The 22,738-nt window shown below is 45.8% G+C and overlaps 2 protein-coding genes across 5 annotated transcripts in view; both read right to left on the bottom strand.

Annotated features, from left to right (window-relative positions):
• Nucleotides 1–22,738, bottom strand: part of DUSP26 (dual specificity phosphatase 26) — a 109,080-nt gene that overhangs the window by 29,321 nt on the left and 57,021 nt on the right. The window contains exon 2 of one of the 4 annotated variants that reach the window (XM_073569044.1): nucleotides 14,376–14,407. The exons of the other annotated variants lie outside the window; for them this stretch is intronic. The gene's annotated coding sequence lies outside the window, so the exon portion shown is untranslated. The remainder of the gene's footprint in view (nucleotides 1–14,375; nucleotides 14,408–22,738) is intronic. 4 annotated transcript variants of the gene reach the window in all.
• Nucleotides 1,895–4,421, bottom strand: LOC141084000 (uncharacterized). Its single transcript, XM_073568385.1, has 2 exons — nucleotides 3,504–4,421; nucleotides 1,895–3,397 (listed from the first exon to the last, which is right to left on the bottom strand). Exons 1-2 carry the CDS (start codon nucleotides 3,809–3,811, stop codon nucleotides 2,557–2,559), a joined length of 1,149 nt encoding a protein of 382 aa, XP_073424486.1. The 5' UTR covers nucleotides 3,812–4,421; the 3' UTR covers nucleotides 1,895–2,556.

Below are 22,738 nucleotides of genomic sequence, written 5' to 3'. Positions count from 1 at the left end.
AAACCATAATTGACACAGCAGCCATAGTTGATTAGGAGCTAAATAAAAAAGAATTTTGTGTTTACTATTAATTTCTACCCAAAGGTTTAGGAATCAGGATTAGTGTTAAGCGAACGTGCTCAGATAACATCTTACTCGTATGTTATGTTTGCGTCCCTGTGGCTGCATGAATTGCGGCTCTTAGACATCCTTAACACGTATGGCGAATCCCTAAAAAAAGGCGATCCCTGCATGTGTTGTGTCTGTCCAGCAACTGAAAGTCAAACAGCTACAGGGACGCAAACATAATATATGAGCACTACAAGATACTCGGAAAACACACGAGCATGCTCGGATAAGACGTTATCGGAGAACATTCGCTCATCACTATTCAGAATGTGACACTCCACTCTACACTCTAATTCATTCCAGAAATGCTATGAAACCTGTTGAACAAAATTTTTGTAGGGAAACAAATTCAACGGAATGTTGCCAATATAGGGAAAGCCATCATTCAAGCAGCAAGACCGAGAGCTGTCATTGCACCATTGCAGATTGGTTTAGCAGTACAAATGTACCAACACTATTTATCTAAGTTCCTCTTGGATAAGCTTAGTAAGATGGGGTATAGCACGTTATATTGTGAACAGCTTGCTTGGGTTGGCCTAGGTTGTGATCTCATGATTGAACCAACATTTATGAAGTCACTTAAAACCTCAGGCGGTTTTAACTCATGGAAGCAAGATGACGGAATTCCAACAAGCGTTGTGGGCTATGTCAGCCACCATAATGTCTGACTACTATATTGCCATGCAGGACTTTAATAGAATCACTTACACCACAAGTGTGCAGCACAAAGATTCCACTGTATCAAGAATTGAAAGACATACTCTAGACATTTCAAAAATTTATGCAAAGCTGTCACCAATGTTCATTTTTCTCAGCTGACCCCTCATTGAGAAATATCGTCAATGGTATTGTGACGAAGGAAGACGTCAATGTACGTGTGTACGAGTCAGTAGGAAGAAGATTTTTGCACAGTATAATTGGACAAAATTAATTTTCATTTGCTTTTTAGCGAACGAACAAAGTTTAGACCCTGAGTAATTCATCTGAAGTCACAGTTGTGCAGGGCAAAAGCATTGATCCTGGCTTACTGTTCTAGCGATTTCTTGTGGTCTCTAAGACAGGACAACAAAATCTAGAGGAGATGATGATGTATGAGCTTAGTTCATACCCACCATCACTGGTTGAGGACTTGCACATTTTGAGAAAGGCAGATAAACCACAATTAGCCCATACCATTAATGAGCATTGTGACGATCAAACATCAACTGGTTCAGTTATGTGTACGGAAAGATATGTGATTGACGGAGGCTACTTGATATGCAAACCAAAGCGGAAAAAGGAAGATACATATCATAAAATAGGCAAAGTATATGCAGACTTCACAATTAAAGGGAGCCTGTCACCCCCTGGGCGTTTTTAACTAAAAGAGTCACCTTCAGCAGCACTAAGGCTGAATTCTGTGAAGGTGGCTCTTCAGTTTGTGACCCCAGTAACGCCGAAATATTAACTTTTATAAATAGGTCCTCATACCTGTAATGCGTATGTTGTGTCCCTCTGAAGCAGCCGCCTCCAGCCGTCAATCATGTCTCTGCAGCATCTGGGCCCCGCCTCCCATAGACGTCCATCATGCCCCTGCTCTGAGGCCTCCACAACACGCAGGCGTGATCGCCTGATGTCAGTTCACGGGCAACGCAGTGTGAGAGAACAGTTTCCACAGAGCAGGCGCCGGCATAGGAGACAGAAAGAGGCGGGGCACAGACGGCAGAGCAGGGGCATGATGGACGTCTATGGAAGGCGGGGCCCAGACGGCAGCACAGGGGCATGATGGATGTCTATGGGAGGCGGGGCCCAGAAGGCAGCACAGGGGCTTTATGGACAGCTATGGGAGGCAGGGCCCAGATGCTGCAGAGACATGATTGAAGGCGGGGAGGCGGCTGCTTCAGGGGGATACATCATACCTATGGGATGCATAACAGGTATAAGGACCTATTTATAAAAGTTAATATTTTGACAAAAGTGGTGGGTGAAGGGAGCTCAGGGATGGAACTGGAGGCAGGGTGAGACACGGTGTGAGGTGAGGGGGAGGGAGGGTAAGATTTTTCCTCTTTTTATGTCCAGTTTTGTGTTTCCTGTGGCCCGTGGGTGTGTCTTGCCTGGAGTGCCTGGTGCTTCTGGACCTCCTGGAGCAGGGGGACCTCCTGGCAGGGTCCTGTAGCTGCTGCTGAGGCATGCTGGAAGTGGTGGTGGAAGTCCTGACAGGGTCCGTTGGCGCAAACAGTGAATGTGCGTCCCCAGCCGCTGCTGCTGCTGCACGGTGGTGGCGGTGGTCGTCTAGGCAGTACTGGTGGCAGTGGTGCTCCAGGCAGGAGGAGTGGTGGCAGTGGTGCTGCAGGCAGGAGGAGTGGTGGTAGTGCTGGTCCAGGAAGGAGGAGTGGTGTCAGTGCTGGTCCAGGCAGAAGGAGTGGTGGCGGTGGTGGTCCAGACAGGAGGAGTGGTGGCAGTGGTGCTCTAGGCAGGAGGAGTGGTGGCAGTGGTGCTCCAGGCAGGAGGAGTGGTGGCAGTGCTGGTCCAGGCATGAGGAGTGGTGTCAGTGCTGGTCCAGGCAGAAGGAGTGGTGGCGGTGGTGGTCCAGGCAGGAGGAGTGGTGGCCGTGGTGGTCCAGGCAGGAGGAGTGGTGGCGGTGGTGGTCCAGGAAGGAGCAGCACTTGCCATGGTGGTGGTGGGGGAGTGTCCAGCAGCACTCAGCCTTGTGGTGGTGTACTGGTGTCCGGCATGATTTGGAATGCAGGTGGCCATGCAGTGGTATGCAGAAGTCGGTAGTGAGGTGAAGCGAGTCAGTGGTGGCACCATTGGAAATGCCACCACTGACTGCTGCATGTACTGACTCTGCTGCACAGCCTGCATGACATTCAGCTGGAGATCTGGACTAAGGTGTTCCGCCATACCCTGTTCAATTTCATGGAAAAAATGGTGCACTGGTCTGTTGAGGTCGGCTTCCAGACGGTCAAGGAGATGGTCGACAGCCTGGAAGCGGTTTTCCATGAGGGCAAAACCACTCTCCAGTCTGTCTGACAGCGCCTTGAGGCCATTCTGAAAGACAGAGCTCAAGTGAAGGAACTCGGGCATGATATTCCTGTCCGAGGCCTTCTGCCGCTGGCGGGAAGTGCCCGCAAAACCAGTGACAGAGACCTGGGAAAGGGGAACACCTGATTGACCAGCTTCCTGGTCTCCAGCTGTATGTGGTGCTGACCCACAAGTTGCTTCTTGGCTGTCGGATGGCTGGGACGGGTCCGAGGTTGTTTGATGAAGGACCGCTCCAGGAACAGGTTGCAGGGTGCTGCTCCAGGTGCTGCGAAAAGAAAAGAAAAATATTAGTATTATGCATTTACAATAGTTAAAGCGACAACTCCCGTGGAAGAGAAAAACACCATCCAATAGAACTACAAAATACTTACGCTCTGATGGCAAGGACCGGTTTTAAGAAGGCCAACGCCCGATGGTATCTGTATTTTCTGGAGGTCCTTGCTGCAGCACCACTGGGAACTCTGCTCTCCTGCTGTACATCCCTGATGAAGCAGTCCTTCATCGAGTGCCAACGGGTTCTGACTTTGTTCACTGTGGAAAAAATGAAAAACAAAATTAGACAATGTACTGTAGGCCGGGATAAAACAAATGTGTGTGGTGCCTTAGCCACATCATCATTATACAGCACCATCATCATCAGTATACAGACCCCATCATCATCAGTATACAGCAACATCATTATCAGTATACAGCCTCATCATCAGTATACAGACCCCATCATCATCAGTATACAGCCTCATCATCATCAGTATACAGCCTCATCATCAGTATACAGCCCCTATCATCATCAGTATACAGACCCCATCATCATCAGTATACAGCAACATCATCATCAGTATACAGCCTCATCATCAGTATACAGACCCCATCATCATCAGTATACAGCAACATCATCATCAGTATACAGCCTCATCATCAGTATACAGCCCCATCATCAGTATACAGCGGTCATCATCAATATACAGCCTCATCATCACTATACAGTCCACATCATCATCAGTATCCAGCCTCATCATCAGTATACAACAACATCATCAGTATACAGCAACATCATCATCATCATCAGGTCACTGCCGCACTTACGAAAATCCTTGCGGACCCGTGGAGAGTTGTCCCAGTCATCCATCAGCGCTGCGGCCACCTCATTCCAGAGCCGCCGGGTCACCAACTTGTCCGAGTGCAGTGGATCACGGCTGTCCCACAACGGGACTCGCTCCTGGACCAACTGGATGAGGGCATCGTTGTCCAGGGCAAGCACTTCATCCTGTTGTGGAGCCTAGAAAAGAAAGAAAAACATTAATCTTGGAAAGATTTGGAAATTAAAAAGATAGAAAAAAACACAGAAAAGAAGCAAGATTGAAGATGAAAAACAGGACAGAAAAAAGTCAGAGAAAAAAAAAAAAGAGTACAATCACAGTCAGTCTATACTTTCAAGCCGTCTCCCCATCGGCGCTGTTCCTCCTCACTTGCTGTGGACGATGAGGTCTGAAAAAGAACAAAAATTAATTTGGTGCATGTGTAGATGCGACAGCGAATACTTACCCAAACTGTAGGGCAGGAAGGTACGCACTTCACGCTCTGCTTGGGCCAGTTCACCACGGGCCGGTCTGTATTCCTCTCCAGAAGACATGCTGCAATAAAAAAAGAGACATTAGTACATAATAAATTGAGAAAAAAGTACAGGCAGACATAAGGTTTAATATTTACATTATTAAATTCGCTGCAAGTCTCCAAATGGCTTCTCTTCAAAAAATTCTGGCTGCTTCTCTCTTCCAGGCTGGCTGTAGAGTAGTGGACTGCCAGTGACAACACCTTTTTTTTATACACACTACCCCCCAAACAATGTTTCCTTGTTTAGGGGGTGTACTCGTATTAAGCAGTGTCTAGACAAGTTAATTAGAAAAATGCATTTGTTAAAAAGCGCGGGCCATGCATTCCCATAATTTTTTGTTTTGGCGCATTCCGTGCGCACAGTGAACACATGCGTTTTTTTTAACGCCTTTAGGTTGAACAAAAAATGCAACATGTTGCATCGGGCTCGCTGAGGCGCACACCTGGAAAAAGCGTATGCACACGATAACGCAGACGAACGCGTGCAAGCGCAAGACCATGCGCCCGCCATGTTAAACATAGGGGCGCATAACGCATGCGACTGATAGCGCACGATGCGCTGCACAGAAAAACGCTAATGTGAAACCAGCCTAAGCACCAGATTTAGCACATCTTATAGCGGTGCCTTTTCTGGGGCAGCTGAGAGCTGATGTTTGGGAGGGGGCCAATATCCATCAACCGTTCCTAGGCTATTAATATCAGCCCGCAGCTGTCTGCCTAGCCTTTGCTAGATTTTATAGAGGGACCCTATATCAATTTTTTTCTGAGGTCCCCCTGTAAACTAGACAGTAAAGGCTAAGCAAACAGCTGTGAGCTGATACTAATAGCTTGGGAAACTTTATGGCTATTGGTTCCTTTGCAGAATACTAACATCTGCCCTCAGCAGTCAGCTTTCCCTCTGCTGGTTATGAAAATTATGAGGGAGCCCACGCAATTATTTTTTTTACATTTTTTTTGTAAAAATTAACAGTTGCTGTTTGGTTACAGCCTATGTAGGTTCATTCTGATAACACTCCTACATAGGTTGGTTACAGTGTGCATGTAAGGGGGTGAAGTGTAGGAAGAGTCGGGGGAGGGCTGCCTCCTCTGCTCCATGCCCGGAACCATTGAGCAGGGCAGCAGGTTCCCCGTGGGACATAGAAGGGGATGAGCACAGGAAGCCAGCAGAGCAGAGAGCGGGAAAACAGCATGCGCTTTCCTCAGAGCAGCCTGGGCAGGAGATGGGGAGGATGCTGATGCAGACTGGGGAAGAGACAGAGCTCCCAGTCACAGAATAAAGACCGGGGTACCGCGCACAGAGATGGCAGACCGTGAGTACGTGAGACTGTGGACTGCGGAGACTTCAAAGGTGCGCCCTGACTCTTGTGGACAGACTGAGAGGGGCAGAGAAGCGGAGGCCTATATAGAGACAGGCAAGAGCAGAGACCGTAGCCTGTGACTACGTAAAGCTGGAGTCTGCAGTGACTGATGAGGTGCGTCCTGACCTGAAGTCTGTGTCTAGTGCAAAGGCAGCAACTGGTGTGAAGACAGCAGCTAGTGTGGAGACAGCAGCACGTGCAGAGGTAGTGATCCGTGCTTAGAAATCTAACAGGGGACGGAGTGTTGTTTCCCCTGGGAGAGGCTGTTGTGCTTAGATAAAGGACTCATAGCAGAGGGGACCCGGTTTGCCCAGTACCCCCTCTGCCTCCAGCATTAACCCTTGAGACCCCAGTGGAGGACCGTAAAGACACAGTACAGAAGGACAGCAGATTACAAGTGCTGCTGGTGATTCAGCGCCAACGTTGGAGAAGAGTGACCCTTCAATCAAGACCCCTGCAGCCCATAGGACAATCACCTTTATTACTGTTTAATACTGTTTATTTGGTTGCTTGCTTAATTTGTTCTCATAATATCAATACTGCATCTTTATTTTGCCTGTATTATTCCCTTTAAAAAACCCTCCCTTTAACTGTTGGTACATCAGTTCCGTGGTGACATACTCTCATTCCTGCACGTTATTACATGTTAGGGACGGCGGAACGCACTAAATAATAAGTGCATTCGCCGCCCAGGGTCCACCGTGCAGAAGGTGTTACACTGCTGCTAGGTAATGGCAGATGCACTATATGGTGGTGTAACACACGCGGGTTGAACGTCACCCGGAGTGCACTGGGTGACCTCTGTTCCTTCATAGAGACGCCGAAGTGCTAAACACAAAGGCTGAGCCTGTTAACGTCACAGGGCTCAGAGGAATGCAGCATGGTATATGTTCACAGGACTTGGCCCAAAAGACAGAGTCCACATCTGTCTAGACCTACCGTGCGTGCGGCACCGCAACCACGGACGCCAAGAAGAGCTGCTGACTGCAGTGAGGCGATAGACACTGCTGCTATATGACAATGCCCGGTAGCAGGCGCACTGTCGGACGCTAGCACTGTGGAGGATGTTCACTGTGGCTTGCCACTGACTGGCGCTGACTCTATCACTAGTTCCCTATACACACTCATAATATCAGAGGGAGGGGAATCTTAATGAGTCATTTGCAAGTCCATACATTCATCATCATTCACACAGTTAGCAACTAGAGTCTATACTAGCGCATGGCCAAGTGGCCATGTGAACCTTTTATAGCCAGGACCTTCCAGAAGCTTCCAGATCCCTGAGATAGACCAATCAGATCTGGAGAAGGACCTGTGCATGTGACTCCCGATCTCCAATGGGAGATCGTCTCGTGAGCATGCTCAGCGGAGCGACGGAAGGACTTAGCCTCTGGAGTGACTTGCTGCTGATCAGCCTGCACTGCTATTGCTTTTGTGGCAGCAACAGCCAGGCCCACAGAGCTGGTCTGAGCAGAGCGTCGGGAACGACGGGGCTGCTGAGCAAGCTCCTCCGCGGTCGATGGAGAATGGGAGACCGCAGAATGAGAGGCTCTGGATCCCTGCTGGGCAGTTGCAGGAACCCGACGCCTAACAATTACATGTACGTGCATGCATATGTGTTCATGCATATGCATGTGTTTACTTACCAGCTTAGTAATGAGGGTGTCTGACTGACAACTTATTCCTAAACCTAGGGCTTGGTGTCAATGACAGCTGCTGACACCAAGCCCTAATCCCATTACCCTGATGCTACTGCATCAGAATGTAAAAGAAAGTGTTGAAAAAGTAAACTACATCACAAAACTTTTTTTCAAATATCTTTATTCAGCTCAAAAAAGCCTTCATTGCTGTACAAAAACGAGCCAAAAAAAGTGTCAAAACACTCATTTTTGCCACAGAGTTTTTGCTGCCAGGAGATGCAGAGACTTTGCAGAGATTTCTGCAAGCAAATACTAGACGTGAACACATAGCCTAAGCCTGGAGTCACACTAGTGATTTTAAAATCGGTCCAGTTTTGTTCCTGCATAGTCAGATGAGTGTAATGCAAGTGTCGTGTTTTTCATGGGAGTACTATCCGATTTTTAAAACCTAGCATCCGATTTACACTCTAAAGCAGGTTTCACATGTCTTGATATTTCTGGTATCGGAAAAAAAATGGTACCGGAGATGTCAGTGTCCATGTGTCCGTGTGTGTAATACGTGTGGCAGACGTGTGCAATAGTGTAGCGCCCAATGTTCCACATCAGTACCACATGGTGAGCACCAGGAAAATAGAATTAGACTTACCAGTAATTTGGTTTCTAGGAACTTTCCATGACAGCCAGCTTGGAGGTTGTCTCCCCACCCTAATGGGGGACAGGAAACACAAAGAGGTTAAATAACCCTCCCCTTCCTACTACCTCCAGTGTTTTTTCTGGACATACTAACATGAATAGTTACCACCAGTAGAGCAGGAATCGTCCGGTAAAGATATTAGATAGGGAGGGAAATTAGAGCTGTCGTGGAAGGTTCCTAGAAACCGAATTACCGGTAAGTCTAGTTCTATTTTCTCTAGTCACCTTCCACGACAGCCACTTTGGAGTTATACCAACACTAATTTTTAGGGAGGGACCACGGCTTGCAGAACGCGTCTGCCGAATGTTAGATCCCTATTAAAATTCAGTCTGTAGTGTCTGGTAAAGGTGTGTACAGAGGACCAGGTGGCAGCTCTGCATATCTGCTCCGAAGACGCGTTCCCTCTTACTGCCCATGATGAGCAACTGATCGAGTAGAGTGGGCCTTTAGCATCTCGGGAGGAGAGAGAGATTTCTTGATGAATATGCCAGGGAGATGGACTGCTTGATCCAGCTTGCTATCATGTTTTTTGCTGCCTTCTTTCCCTTGTTCCGTCCTGAATATTGAATAAACAGGTTCTGGTCGATTCTCCAATCCCTGGTTAGTTCAAGGTAATGGAGAACCACTCTGCGGACATCCAGGGTGTGGAACTTCTCTTCCTTCGTAATAGAAGGATTCGGGCAGAATGAGGGCAACACAATATCCTGACCTCTATGGAAGTGTGACACCACATTGGGCATAAAGGAGGGGTCTAAGCGCAGCACTATACTGTCTGAGTTGAGCAGTAGGTATGGTTCCTGTATCGATATGGCCTGAAGCTCCCCTACCCATCTAGCAGTGGTGATTGCTACGAGAAAGACTGTTTTGAGAGTGAGGATCTTAAATTAAAATTTCTGACAAGGGCTCAAACGGGGCCTGTGTTAGGCTATTCAGCACTATATTAAGATCCCAGGGGGGAACCCGACTAGGGAGTGAAGGCCGTATTCTACCTGCAGCGGTCATGAATCGTTTGACCCAGTGGTGTCTGGCTAGGTCCTGGTAAAAAAAGGAGCTAAGGGCAGATACCTGTACCCTTAGCGTGCTTGGAGTAAGTCCTAGCTCTAACCCTTTTTGCAGGAAACCTAGGACCTGGGCAATATTGGGATGGAAGGGATCAGAAACCCTAGGAAGACACCAGGACGAAAATGTTTTCCATATTTTGCCGTAAATGGCATTTGTTACCGGCTTTCTACTTTTTTGAAGGGTCCGGATTACTTCATCTGATAGTCCTTTGGCCCTCAGAATATTGGCCTCAATAGCCAAGCCGCTAGTCTTAATTTGCTGGGGTTTGGGTGCAGTAAGGGACCCTGGAACAGGAGGTCGGTCTTTCGGGGTAGGAGCAAGGGACCCTCCAGGGCCATGTCCAACAGGGCGCTGTACCAGCTCCGTCCTGGCCACAAAGGAGCCATGTTGTGAGTTCATTTTCCCCTTCGTCACTGAGGTCTGGTGAACTCCCTATTCTGGTAAAGGAAGGTAATGAGCCTGGTTATCAGGCACCTGAGCCTAATGAGGATGACTGGCTGAGTGGAGTCACGGACTGGATATAAGGCTGCCGAAGCCCTTCTGCCCTGCGTGTGATTTCTCTGTGGTCTTCTAGGATACCAGTCTGATTCCTGCTCCTCTAAAGCTAAGTTTTCTGCTTTGCCTGTTAGCATTTGTGTTTTGTTTTTGTTTGCCTTGCTTTTCTGGATTCTGCCATTCCCTGCTGGGGTGAGCTGAATCTCCTTTTGCCGGTTGCTCTGTCTTCAGAATATTCCTGAGTACTGACATAGCTTTTTGAAGCCTAGCGTCTTCAGGGCCTTTTTCACTGTCAGTCTGTTGGCTCTTATTTTCATAGGGTTTTTCACGGATTGCAGACAGCAGCCTTCCTGTCCTTTCCTATCTAGTTAGCTTGGGCCCCGTCGTTGCTCAGTCTATCTTTCTGTCTGTGTTAGTCTTCTTTCTTCTTGCTTCACCGTCATTATATGTTGGGGGCTGCCTTTTGCTTTGGGGTCTGCTCTGGGGCAGTTCAGATTTCCCTTTCTGTCTTTAGGCTATATAGTCCTCCGGCTGTGATCGAGGGGTCTAGGGCATCGTAGGAACCCCCCACGGCTACTGCTAGTTGTGTTGATAGGTTCAGGGGTCTGCAATCCGATAGCTGCCAACTTCTCTGGTTTTCTGGACTTAGATAGCATTCCTTTTTTTGCATCCTACGGTGACTCATTCATAACAGAATCACCCGCCATACCGCAGATCCTAGGGTACTCAATAGCAGGAAAGAATTGTGTTTAACAAAAAAAAAAAAAAGTATGTATATTCTTTCCTCTATATCTCTGAGGCCGTAGGGGGAATTTTTTTTTTCTCTCAATGGAGATCAAGCAATTGTCTGATTGGGTGGAGCAGCTCGCTGCTGAAGTGCGGGGAATTTCCGCCTACCTTGCTCGTTCGCATGCTGTTGAACCAAAGATCCCTACACCTGATGTATTTTTTGGGGATCGATCTAAATTTTTGAGTTTCAAAAATAATTGTAAATTATTTTTTGCCTTGAAGCCTAACTCGTCAGGGAGCTCCGCGCAGCAGGTTAAAATTGTCATCTCTTTGCTGCGTGGCCATCCCCAGGATTGGGCGTTTTCTTTGAAACCAGATGATCCTATTCTGACTATTGTGAACGCATTCTTTCAAGCCTTGGGGTTGTTGTATGACGAACCTAATGCTATTGATCAGGCTGAAAAGACCCTGTTGGCATTGAACCAGGGTCGAGATTCTGCAGAGTTGTACTGTCAAAAGTTCCGAAAGTGGGCGGTCCTTACTACCTGGAATGATAATGCCTTGGCTGCTCTCTTTCGGAAGGGTTTGTCAGAAGCCGTAAAAGATACTATGGTGGGATTTCCTGTTCCCTCTGGTCTGGACGATTCTATGTCATTAGCCATTCAGGTTGATCGGCGTTTACGTGAACGCAGGATTGCACGAGAGGTGTTGCCACTGGTTGAACAGACGTCTGAACCTATGCAATGTGATAGAGTTTTGTCTAGGGCGCAACGTCAGGAGTTCAGAAGGCGTAATAAGCTGTGTTTCTTCTGTGGAGATGCCTCGCATATTATTTCTGTTTGTCGTAAACGAAAGAAACGCTTTGCACACACGTTTTCTGTTGGTGGTGTTCAACCTAAGTTTCTTCTGGCAATTACTCTGATCTGCTCCCTGTCCACATTTTCCGCCAAGGCTTTTGTGGATTCAGGAGCAGCGCTAAACCTAATGGACTTGGATGTTGCTAAACGTTGTGGATTTCCGATGACACCTCTGCAGACGCCTATCCCTTTGAGGGGGATTGATGCTACTCCTTTGGCGAAAAATAAACCTCAGTTTTGGACCCAGGTGGTCATGCGGGTCACCCCAGACCATCAAGAAAATTGCAGATTTTTGGTGTTGCATGGTCTGCATGATGCCGTTGTTCTGGGGTTTCCCTGGTTGCAAATTCATAATCCAGTTTTGAATTGGAAATCTGTGTCTGTGGTGAGTTGGGGTTGTTGGTGTGCCTTTAGTGAGGCTCCGGTTTTTTCCACCTCTCCTCAGTTGCATGATGTTCCTGACTATTTGGCAGACTTTTATGATGTATTTAGTGAGAATGAGTCTGCATCTTTGCCTCCTCATAGGAGTTATGACTGTGCAATTGAACTGAGCCCGGGGTGTAAATTTCCCAATGGTCGGCTCTTCAATTTATCTGTACCCGAGCACGAGGCTATGCGATCCTATATTAAGGAGGTGTTGGAGAAGGGTCATATTAGACCATCCTCTTCACCCTTAGGTGCCGGTTTTTTTTTGTGGCCAAAAAGGATGGTTCTTTAAGGCCTTGTATTGATTATCGTGCCCTCAACAAAATTACTATTAAATATCAGTATCCGTTACCCCTGATTTCGGATCTATTCTCTAGAGTTAGAGGTGCTTGCTGGTTCACCAATCTTGACCTCAGGGGGCGTATAATCTTATCCGCATTAAGCAGGGGGATGAATGGAAGACGGCGTTTAATACTCCGGAGGGACATTTTGAGTACCTGGTGATGCCTTTTGGGATCACTAATGCCCCTTCTGTCTTCCACTGCTTCATGAACGATATTTTCCGAGACTTTGTCGATACATTTTTGATTATCTATCTGGATGATATTTTGATCTTCTCCAAGGATTGGGATTCTCATGTGGAACATATTCGGACTGTGTTCCGGATCTTGAGGGAGTCTTCCCTGTATGTCAAAGGATCGAAATGCCTTTTTGGAGTACAGAGGATTTCATTTTTGGGATTTATTTTGTCTCCGTCAACTATTGAAATGGACCTGGCCAAGGTACAGGCCATTTATGATTGGGTTCAGCCCACTTCTTTGAAGGCCCTCCAGAAGTTTTTGGGGTTTGCTAATTTTTATCGGAAATTTATAGCAAAATTTTCTAGTATTGCCAAGCCATTGACTGATCTGACTAAAAAGGGTGCTGATGTGTTGAATTGGAACACCTCTTTTTTGGGGGAGGGCCCTGGGTCACTGGGGACTGGGCTGCCATGGAGGTCTGAACCTCCTGTTTAATAAGAGTTTTTATGTTGTCAAGCAGGGAGGGTTGTTCAGTGCACAAAATGTTTTGCGTACAGGGTTGGCATAACTTCTTATAATCAGAAGGGAACCTGGCACCACAGATAACACATTTGCGGGGGTTTCTTGGGGCAGAGGCCTTGACTTCCTGTAAGAAGAGAGAGAAGGCTTACTCAGACCCGTGCCACCAAAGTTTGACAAGTAAAGGACTGGCCCTGCTACTCACTGTAGGAGGGGGAACGCTGGGCTCTGCAGATGCAGCAGTCGAAGGCTTTTCACCATCCATGTCTGCACTCACACCACAGACACACTGCGCTTACCTGGAGACTGTGGCACCCTTATATGGGTGTTGCAGCGTTGCTTGTTTCGTGCCCCTCCTTTCTCCTGGTCCGTGGGGAGGAACGATCGCCCGATCCCATGCTGCTACAGGATTTCCCGGGTTGCTGGATGCCGACGCGCGTCCTCCATCACAGGGAACGCTGGAGGACGCGAAACGGAAGTGCGCGCCGACGAGGTTACAGCCCCTTGTAACCTCTTCATGCCCCAGTGAGGGACAGGAAAAACACTTGAGGTAGCAGGAAGGGGAGGGTTATTTAACCTCTTTGTGTTTCCTGTCCCCCATTAGGGCAGGGAGACAACCTCCAAGGTGGCTGTCGTGGAAGGTGACTAGAGAAAGCAGCAGTACAGTAAGGGCTGTTCCCCAGCGCCGAGTACTGAGGACGACTCTCATCATTCTCCCCTGATCTGTCGGCGATCAGCATGAGCAGGGGAGAATGATGATAGTTGTATTCAAGTGAGAACTATGACAGCAGGTGGCGACTTTTGAGATTATTACTCCCATCTGCCTACACCTGCTGCTGCTAATAAAAGTGACAGCAGGAGAGCCTGATGGGAGTATTCCTCAACTGTTGCCTGCGCTATAAATAAATGAAAAAAATGGCATGGGGTCCCCCCATTTTTGACAACCAGCCTTGCTAAAGCTGACAGCTGGGGGCTGGTATTCTCAGGCTGGTAAGGGGCCAAGGATATTGACTACCCAGCCTAAAAATAGCAGTCCGCAGCCACCCAGAAAAGGCACATCTATTAGATGTGAAAACTCTGGTGCTTTGCCCAGCTCTTCTCACTTGCCCTGTATTCGTGGCAAGTGGGGTTCATAATTGTGGTGTTGATATCACCTTTGCATTGTCTGGTGACATCAAGCCCATGGCTTATTAATGTAGATGCATCTATAAGACACCTATCCATTACTAATCCTATAGTTATCTGGTAAATAAAGACACAGCCATTAGAAATTAAAAAAAACCCACACTTTTTCTTTTTATTTAAAAATAACAAAACACAGTTATACTCACCTAATGCCTAATTCCACTGAATCGCTCGTCTCCTGTAATAAAACAAAAATAAAAATCAACAATATCTCTTATATTTCCATCATTCTGTCCTACGCCGTAATCCATATCTGTGGATTAATAGTTTTCAATCTGGATGGTGCCAAAATGCAATCATCCAGGCTGAGAACCACTGGTGAATGAGCTGCTGAGAGCGCAGCATCAGTGACCGGCGGTGACATCATCAAGGTTACTACGGGTCACTGAGGCTGCGTTCTCAGCCAGGCTGAACTGCAGTGACCTCGGCACCATGGGAAAAAGTCGCTTAGTTCACCGCAGTTCAAGCTCAGTGACTTCACCGCTGATCATGGTGAGAATTCCTATTCTGGCGCTTAGCCTCCACTCTTCCCACTTTCCCTGATTCGGCAAGTGGGGTAATACTTGTGGGGTTGATGTCAGCTTTGTAATATCGTGAAAATGAGGATGAATGAACTCATGGAGATCAACATCCAACACTGCGGAGACACCATCACATGTTTCTCAACGCAGTGATTCTAGAGCACTGCCCCCATCCCTTATGGGAAATATGCAAAACAGAAGCCGCGGAGACACCATCACATGTTTCTCAACGCAAGCAATGACCAGCCAGGTCTTTCCCCGGGAAGGAATAACCACGGGAAGGGCAGTCTCCAATGAAGGAAACCACCTATGCCAAAACATGGTATCCATCCACAGACAGCTGTTTCGGGGTATTGCCCCTCATCAGTGTGGAGTAGGAAACTGGCTGGTAGGAGCAATGCCTAGTAAAAGACTGTGAAAATGAGGATGAATGAACTCATGGAGATCAACATCCAACACTGCGGAGACACCATCACATGTTTCTCAACGCAGTGATTCTAGAGCACTGCCCCCATCCCTTATGGGAAATATGCAAAACATGCAAAACAGAAGCCACGGAGACACCATCACATATTTCTCAACGCAAGCAATGACCAGCCAGGTCTTTCCCCGGGAAGGAACAACCACGGGAAGGGCAGTCTCCAATGAAGGAAACCACCTATGCCAAAACATGGTATCCATCCACAGACAGCTGTTTCTTTTTTTTTTTTTTTTTTAAACCAGGTTAGTTATAAACAACTCAATATAAGCTCATCAACTTAAACGTCGTTGTTTCAACTCTCATCATCATGGTTCATATTTATTTTAGTATAACAAACCAAGGGTATACACAAAAGACATCCTGAACATCAATAAATATCACTAAAATTCACTGATATTTGATCAGGTGCTGCCATTTTTTAAATTTCCAGACACCCTCTGCATCAGAACCACCACCGCCTTCGCTGTCTAATTTATAAATCAAGTATAATCTAGAAAGGATCAGCCCGACACACTTATTCACAGATACATGCTTCTCTTTGAAAATTCCTAAATTCCTCACATCCCACAAACTCTGCATCACACAAGTCATAATTAACCATAGGATTCTATTTTTCACACGACCACATGCACCAATTCCAAACATCGCAACGCGCCAGTCAATAAAACTCACACCTGCTAACTACTTACACAACCCACCTACACACTTCCACACACTGCACACGTAATCACAGTCCTACATAGTATGCCACACAGTTTCACATCCACCACATCCTTCCCTCGGGCACACATCAGTTCTGGTCAGACCTCGTCTCTTCTGAACCTGTCGCACAGGCAAAATATGTGCAAGGACATCCATACAATATCCCTTTGTCTATTAGACATCCCGTGCGTTTCCAAACTCTTCCATGCAACTGAAACTTCATTCCCTCTCAACCCCACAATATTACATTCCACATCATTCTTACGTATTATTTTCATCACATTCTTAGCCATTCTAAAATCATTCATCGGTACACTCAGCAAATCATGCTTCCTCACAAACTTCTCAATCACCTCATACCAGACCGGACACTTGAAAGCAACAGGCATTCTAGCATCCCTCTTTCTCCAACATAAGCCATATAACATCCAACCAGCAGAATAACTTGCCATATACACTCCCTTATTTCCTTTATTCAGCAAAATAACAGTTTTGATATACTGAAGCCCCAGAAAAATCTCAATGTTTGGAAAGGCCATGCCACCATGGTGACACACCTTGAAAAGACTCTCTCTCTTAAGTTTCTCTATTTTACTGCTCCAGAAAAAAGTAAAAACTAACTTCTCCACTCTTTATTTTCCTACATGATGGTGGAAAAACTGTTGCAATAAAAAGCAAAATCGGAAGAATCACCGCTTTTATGACCAAAATCTTACCACTCAAGGTCAAGTCTCTCAGTTGCCAAAAATGTAACTTACGCTCTATGCGCAATCCACACTCCTCCCAGCTCTACTTACCTTCCAAGTCATTATTAAATAATACTCCCAGCACTTTGATAGCACCCTCCTCACACTTTACCCCCTCCATTTTAACCCTGTCATCCCCAAAACATTTAAAACTACATTTATTCCAATTCACTCTAAAGCCAGATGCACCACAGAAAAACTCCAGAAGCAACTTAATCCTACTCATAGAGGCAACACTTTCACTCACAGCCCCAACATCATCCATATATCCAAGAACTTTCACATGCTTCCCACCACTCCCAGGTACCAACAAACCTCGCATCATTTTATCACATCTCACCAAGCACAACAGAGGTTCAATCACACATACAAACAAGACAGGGGACATGGGACACCCCTGCCTTACACCAGACTTAATATTCACTTTCTCACTCAACCACCCATTAATAAGAAACTCACTTGACACACAATCATACAAAGACATTATCCCATTCACAAATTTTTGAGGAAATCCCATTCTATCCAGAACTTTAAACAAAAACACATACGAGACCCTATCAAACGCTTTCTCAAAATCAATTGACAGAACCATACACTTCCGTTTCCTTCCCATGCAGTCTCCAATCAAATCCCTTAATAACGATAAGTTATCACTCATACTTCTTCCAGGCACAGCACACACTTGATCCTCATCCACAACACTACCAATCACCTCACGCATACGATTCGCCAACAATTTGCTATAGATTTTGTAATCTGCGTTCAGCAATGTTATAGGTCTCCAATTCTCTAAACACTTTCTCTCACCTTTCTTATGCACAAGCACAACCACCCCCTCTTTCATTGATTCACACAACTTACCACTCTCCCACATATACTTACATATCTCAGTCAAATCAGCACCCAGAAAATCCCACGCCTTCACATAGAATTCTACCGGCAATCTGTCTTTACCTGGAGTCTTATTCTTTTTAGCACTCTTCATCACATTTTCTACTTCTTCCATAATTACGTCCTCATTCAAAATATCACATTCTCCACTATCCAACTTGTTCTCTAACCCATTCAGCACTTCTGAAACAAGACCAGAATCAATCCATTTTTTATCATATAACTTGCTATAGAACCTATTCACCTCCTTTATCACATTCTCACCTGACACACACAAACCATTCCTATCCAGGATTTTATCCATATCAGCCTTTCTCCCATTCATTTTCTTAAAAAAGAACCTCGTGCACTTTTCATCTTTCTCAAGATGTTCTATTTTGGTGCGATCGATGATTTCTTTCCCTTTTTCATCCATAACACTCTTTAATTCACTCTTTGTCTCAGCCAGCAGATCAGACACATCCATGCCACTTTCTCCACACTTCCTTAACCAGTCTAAGCGCCTGTTTAAATCATTAAATCTACTCCGATAAATAGCAGCTTTTTTATAGCCCCACTTTTTGAAGAATTTTTTGCAATACACCTTAACCCAGTCGCACCATTCCAGTACAAACGCAAAATCCCTCTTACATACTCTCCACTCTTTATACTTTATTTTTAATTCATTCATCACATCCTCATCTTCTAACAATCTTATATTCAGCTTCCAAACCCCACCCCCATACACACGGTCATCAATCGCACTAAACACACCTGTCAAACACTCATGATCAGAAAAAGGTACAGCATTTTGTTCAAAATTCATACACAACATATTTTTGGAAAACAACATTTTATCTATCCTGGATGCAATACCACCCCTATCAGCATTGTACGTTGGCGGTGGTGGGATGCCAAATTTCAGAGCATCAGCATCTAGAAGGGAAAAATCAGAAATAAGATTGGATAACTTTTTACCAGTTATGTCACAATTCCCTTCTGTGGTGCAATTAAAGTCTCCAACTAAAACTGTAGGCATTTTGCCCGGAAGAAACAAACTTAATTTTTCCAAAAGAGCCAGACGCTCCTTTTTCCTGTCGTGTCCTGATGGACAGTACACATTAATAATTCTAGCCCGCCACCCCCTATAGCTAACATGTGCAATTATGCATCTACCCACCTCTACCACTGTGTAGCTATCTAAACTAATCTCCCTGTTACCCATTAATATCCCTACACCATTGTTCCTATTAACACATGAGCCAGACCATACATGCTGTCCGTTAGGTCAGTCCTTGTCGCTTGGAGCATCCACAATCCCACATTTCTGAAGACAAAAGATGTGAGCATTCATCTGTTTAATATAATCTAGAACGATTGCCCTCCTGAATTTGGATCTAATTTGCCTGACATTCAGGGACGCAATGCCCCAACCAGCTTGGGGAGCCATAACATGACTGTGTAATTTACATGACGACAAACACGCCACTTCCTCTTCAGCCGTTTTCGTCTTCCATCTGGAACTGCAACTCCTTGAATCTGTTTACGTCTGCGGGAATGCCTAAAAAAGCATTGGTGTCAGGAGAGAAGACATTCTGAGGGTAACTACGTTCACTCACCGGACTTAAACCAACTTCACCGGGGTCTGCCCAATCCATTCTGGGCTTCTTACAGGAATTTCCAGGCTCCTCATCCTCAGAGGACCTCGCAAGAGTGAAGTCACCTTGATCTCCACAACTGGCCAACTCCTCCTCAGTAGCAAACCAAGATACACTGGGGGTATTGCCAAGAGTACTCTCCAACTCCCCCTCCCCACAGACATCAGACTGAAGAGGGAGCTCACATTCAACATCAGTAGCTTCCAAAACTGCCACCTCTGGGCTGGGAGACTCCGTTTGGGGCTGGGCCTCCTCATGTGCCTCCATGATTTCAGGTTCCTCAATAAGTTCCGAGTCTGAAACCTGTGGAATGTCAACAACAGCAGCAGGGGGTGCAGCTGCCCCACCTGAGACCTCAGCGTAAGACCTAGGACTGATCCTGGCCTTACAGTCCCGATACTTATTGCCCTCCTCACCACAAGCATTACACATAACAGGATTTGTGCAGTCTTTTGCCATATGGCCAGAAGCATTGCAATTCCTGCAAGTTGGCATCTCCTTGCAACTATCCTGGGTATGCCCGAAATTTTTACACCTCCTGCAATACATCGGGCATCTGGAAAGAACAAAAAACCAGTATTTTTCCCAATTGAAAAATTAAGAGGGGGGTAATGGATGCCTCCCGGGCCTTGGGGATCCATCCCAAATCTCACAAAAAATTTGTACTTCCCAGTCCAGAGCCCTTCTCCATTCAGGACCCTGTGGGAGTACTGAACATAAATGCAATGTCTTTTCAAAAATAAAGCAATGTCCTCCAGGGAAACAAAAGGGTTGTGCATGAATACTACAATTGGGATATCTCCCTTAGAGTACAGCACAGTAAAGGTAAGACCTTCCAGCAAAGGATTTGCCACTCCATTTTTCAGGGCAGTAAACAAATTCTGGCAAGCCGCCATAGAAGATAGCACCAGTACATACCTGCCTTCTCTCCTAAACTCCTGCAGGCATATTATATCGGACTTCCGAATCTTCAGGATGTCATAAAACACCATGTTGACCAAATATCCCAGGGAAAAATGCAACTTCTTATCTTCAGCGATGTCAATCCTGAATCCATTTTTGACCCGGCTATCACCGGTCCCAGAGAACTGAAGGCAGACTCCCATCGTCCACAGCTCCAAGGATTTCCTACCCGAAACCTCCTGGCTATCTCCCAAAAGCAGCGACCGGCTTAAGCCACTGAAGTGGCGATGCCGGAAGGCCAAGAGACAACACTCAAGGTATTCAGGACACTCTGCACCTCATCAGTGTGGTGTAGGAAACTGGCTGGTAGGAGCAATGCCTAGTAAAAGACTGAAAATGAGGATGAACGAACTCATGGAGATCAACATCCAACACTGCGGAGACACCATCACATGTTTCTCAACGCAGTTGCTGCTGTTGTTGACATTCCACAGGTTTCAGACTCGGAACTTATTGAGGAACCTGAAATCATGGAGGCACATGAGGAGGCCCAGCCCCAAACGGAGTCTCCCAGCCCAGAGGTGGCAGTTTTGGAAGCTACTGATGTTGAATGTGAGCTCCCTCTTCAGTCTGATGTCTGTGGGGAGGGGGAGTTGGAGAGTACTCTTGGCAATACCCCCAGTGTATCTTGGTTTGCTACTGAGGAGGAATGTGGGATTGTGGACGCTCCAAGCGATAAGGACTGGCCTAACGGACAGCATGTATGGTCTGGCTCATGTGTTAATAGGAACAATGGTGTAGGGATATTAATGGGTAACAGGGAGATTAGTTTAGATAGCTACACGGTGGTAGAGGTGGGTAGATGCATAATTGCACATGTTAGCTATAGGGGGTGGCAGTCTAGAATTATTAATGTGTACTGTCCATCAGGACACGACAGGAAAAAGGAGCGTCTGGCTCTTTTGGAAAAATTAATTTTGTTTCTTCCGGGCAAAATGCCTACAGTTTTAGTTGGAGACTTTAACTGCACCACAGAAGGGAATTGTGACATAACTGGTAAAAAGTTATCCAATCTTATTTCTGATTTTTCCCTTCTAGATGCTGCTGCTCTGAAATTTGGCATCCCACCACCGCCAACGTACAATGCTGATAGGGGTGGTATTGCATCCAGGATAGATAAAATGTTGTTTTCCAAAAATATGTTGTGTATGAATTTTGAACAAAATGCTGTACCTTTTTCTGATCATGAGTGTTTGACAGGTGTGTTTAGTGCGATTGATGACCGTGTGTATGGGGGTGGGGTTTGGAAGCTGAATGCAAGATTGTTAGAAGATGAGGATGTGATGAATGAATTAAAAATAAAGTATGAAGAGTGGAGAGTATGTAAGAGGGATTTTGCGTGTGTACTGGAATGGTGGGACTGGGTTAAGGTGTGTTGCAAAAAATTCTTCAAAAAGTGGGGCTATAAAAAAGCTGCTATTTATCGGAGTAGATTTAATGATTTAAACAGGCGCTTAGACTGGTTAAGGAAGTGTGGAGAAAGTGGCATGGATGTGTCTGATCTGCTGGCTGAGACAAAGAGTGAATTAAAGAGTGTTATGGATGAAAAAGGGAAAGAAATCATCTATCGCACCAAAATAGAACATCTTGAGAAAGATGAAAAGTGCACGAGGTTCTTTTTTAAGAAAATGAATGGGAGGAAGGCTGATATGGATAAAATCCTGGATAGGAATGGTTTGTGTGTGTCAGGTGAGATTGTGATAAAGGAGGTGAATAGGTTCTATAGCAAGTTATATGATAAAAAATGGATTGATTCTGGTCTTGTTTCAGAAGTGCTGAATGGGTTAGAGAACAAGTTGGATAGTGGAGAATGTGATATTTTGAATGAGGAAGTAATTTTGGAAGAAGTAGAAAATGTGATGAAGAGTGCTAAAAAGAATAAGACTCCAGGTAAAGACGGATTGCCGGTAGAATTCTATGTGAAGGCGTGGGATTTTCTGGGTGCTGATTTGACTGAGATATGTAAGTATATGTGGGAGAGTGGTAAGTTGTGTGAATCAATGAAAGAGGGGGTGGTTGTGCTTGTGCATAAGAAAGGTGAGAGAAAGTGTTTAGAGAATTGGAGACCTATAACATTGCTGAACGCAGATTACAAAATCTATAGCAAATTGTTGGCGAATCGTATGCGTGAGGTGATTGGTAGTGTTGTGGATGAGGATCAAGTGTGTGCTGTGCCTGGATGAAGTATGAGTGATAACTTATCGTTATTAAGGGATTTGATTGGAGACTGCATGGGAAGGAAACGGAAGTGTATGGTTCTGTCAATTGATTTTGAGAAAGCGTTTGATAGGGTCTCGTATGTGTTTTTGTTTAAAGTTCTGGATAGAATGGGATTTCCTCAAAAATTTGTGAATGGGATAATGTCTTTGTATGATTGTGTGTCAAGTGAGTTTCTTGTTAATGGGTGGTTGAGTGAGAAAGTGAATATTAAGTCTGGTGTAAGGCAGGGGTGTCCCATGTCCCCTGTCTTGTTTGTATGTGTGATTGAACCTCTGTTGTGCTTAGTGAGATGTGATAAAATGATGCGAGGTTTGTTGGTACCTGGGAGTGGTGAGAAGCATGAGAAAG

The sequence above is a fragment of the Dendrobates tinctorius genome, unplaced genomic scaffold (assembly GCF_039654945.1).
Source record: "Dendrobates tinctorius isolate UK_male_01 unplaced genomic scaffold, ASM3965494v1 ptg000022l, whole genome shotgun sequence".
Taxonomy (NCBI): Eukaryota; Metazoa; Chordata; class Amphibia; order Anura; family Dendrobatidae; genus Dendrobates; species Dendrobates tinctorius.
The sequence above is the reverse complement of the archived record's forward strand: the minus strand, read 5'-3'. Positions and strand labels throughout refer to the sequence as shown.

What these genes read in the sequence shown, in the direction of transcription:
- LOC141084000 (XM_073568385.1), bottom strand. Translation starts at nt 3,811, where the DNA reads ATGATGTTGCTGTATACTGATGATGATGGGGTCTGTATACTGATGATG. An exon ending in CCGGTCCTTGCCATCAGAGC is followed by an intron (nt 3,398 to 3,503) that starts GTAAGTATTTTG and finishes TTCTTTTCGCAG; the next exon opens with CACCTGGAGCAGCACCCTGC.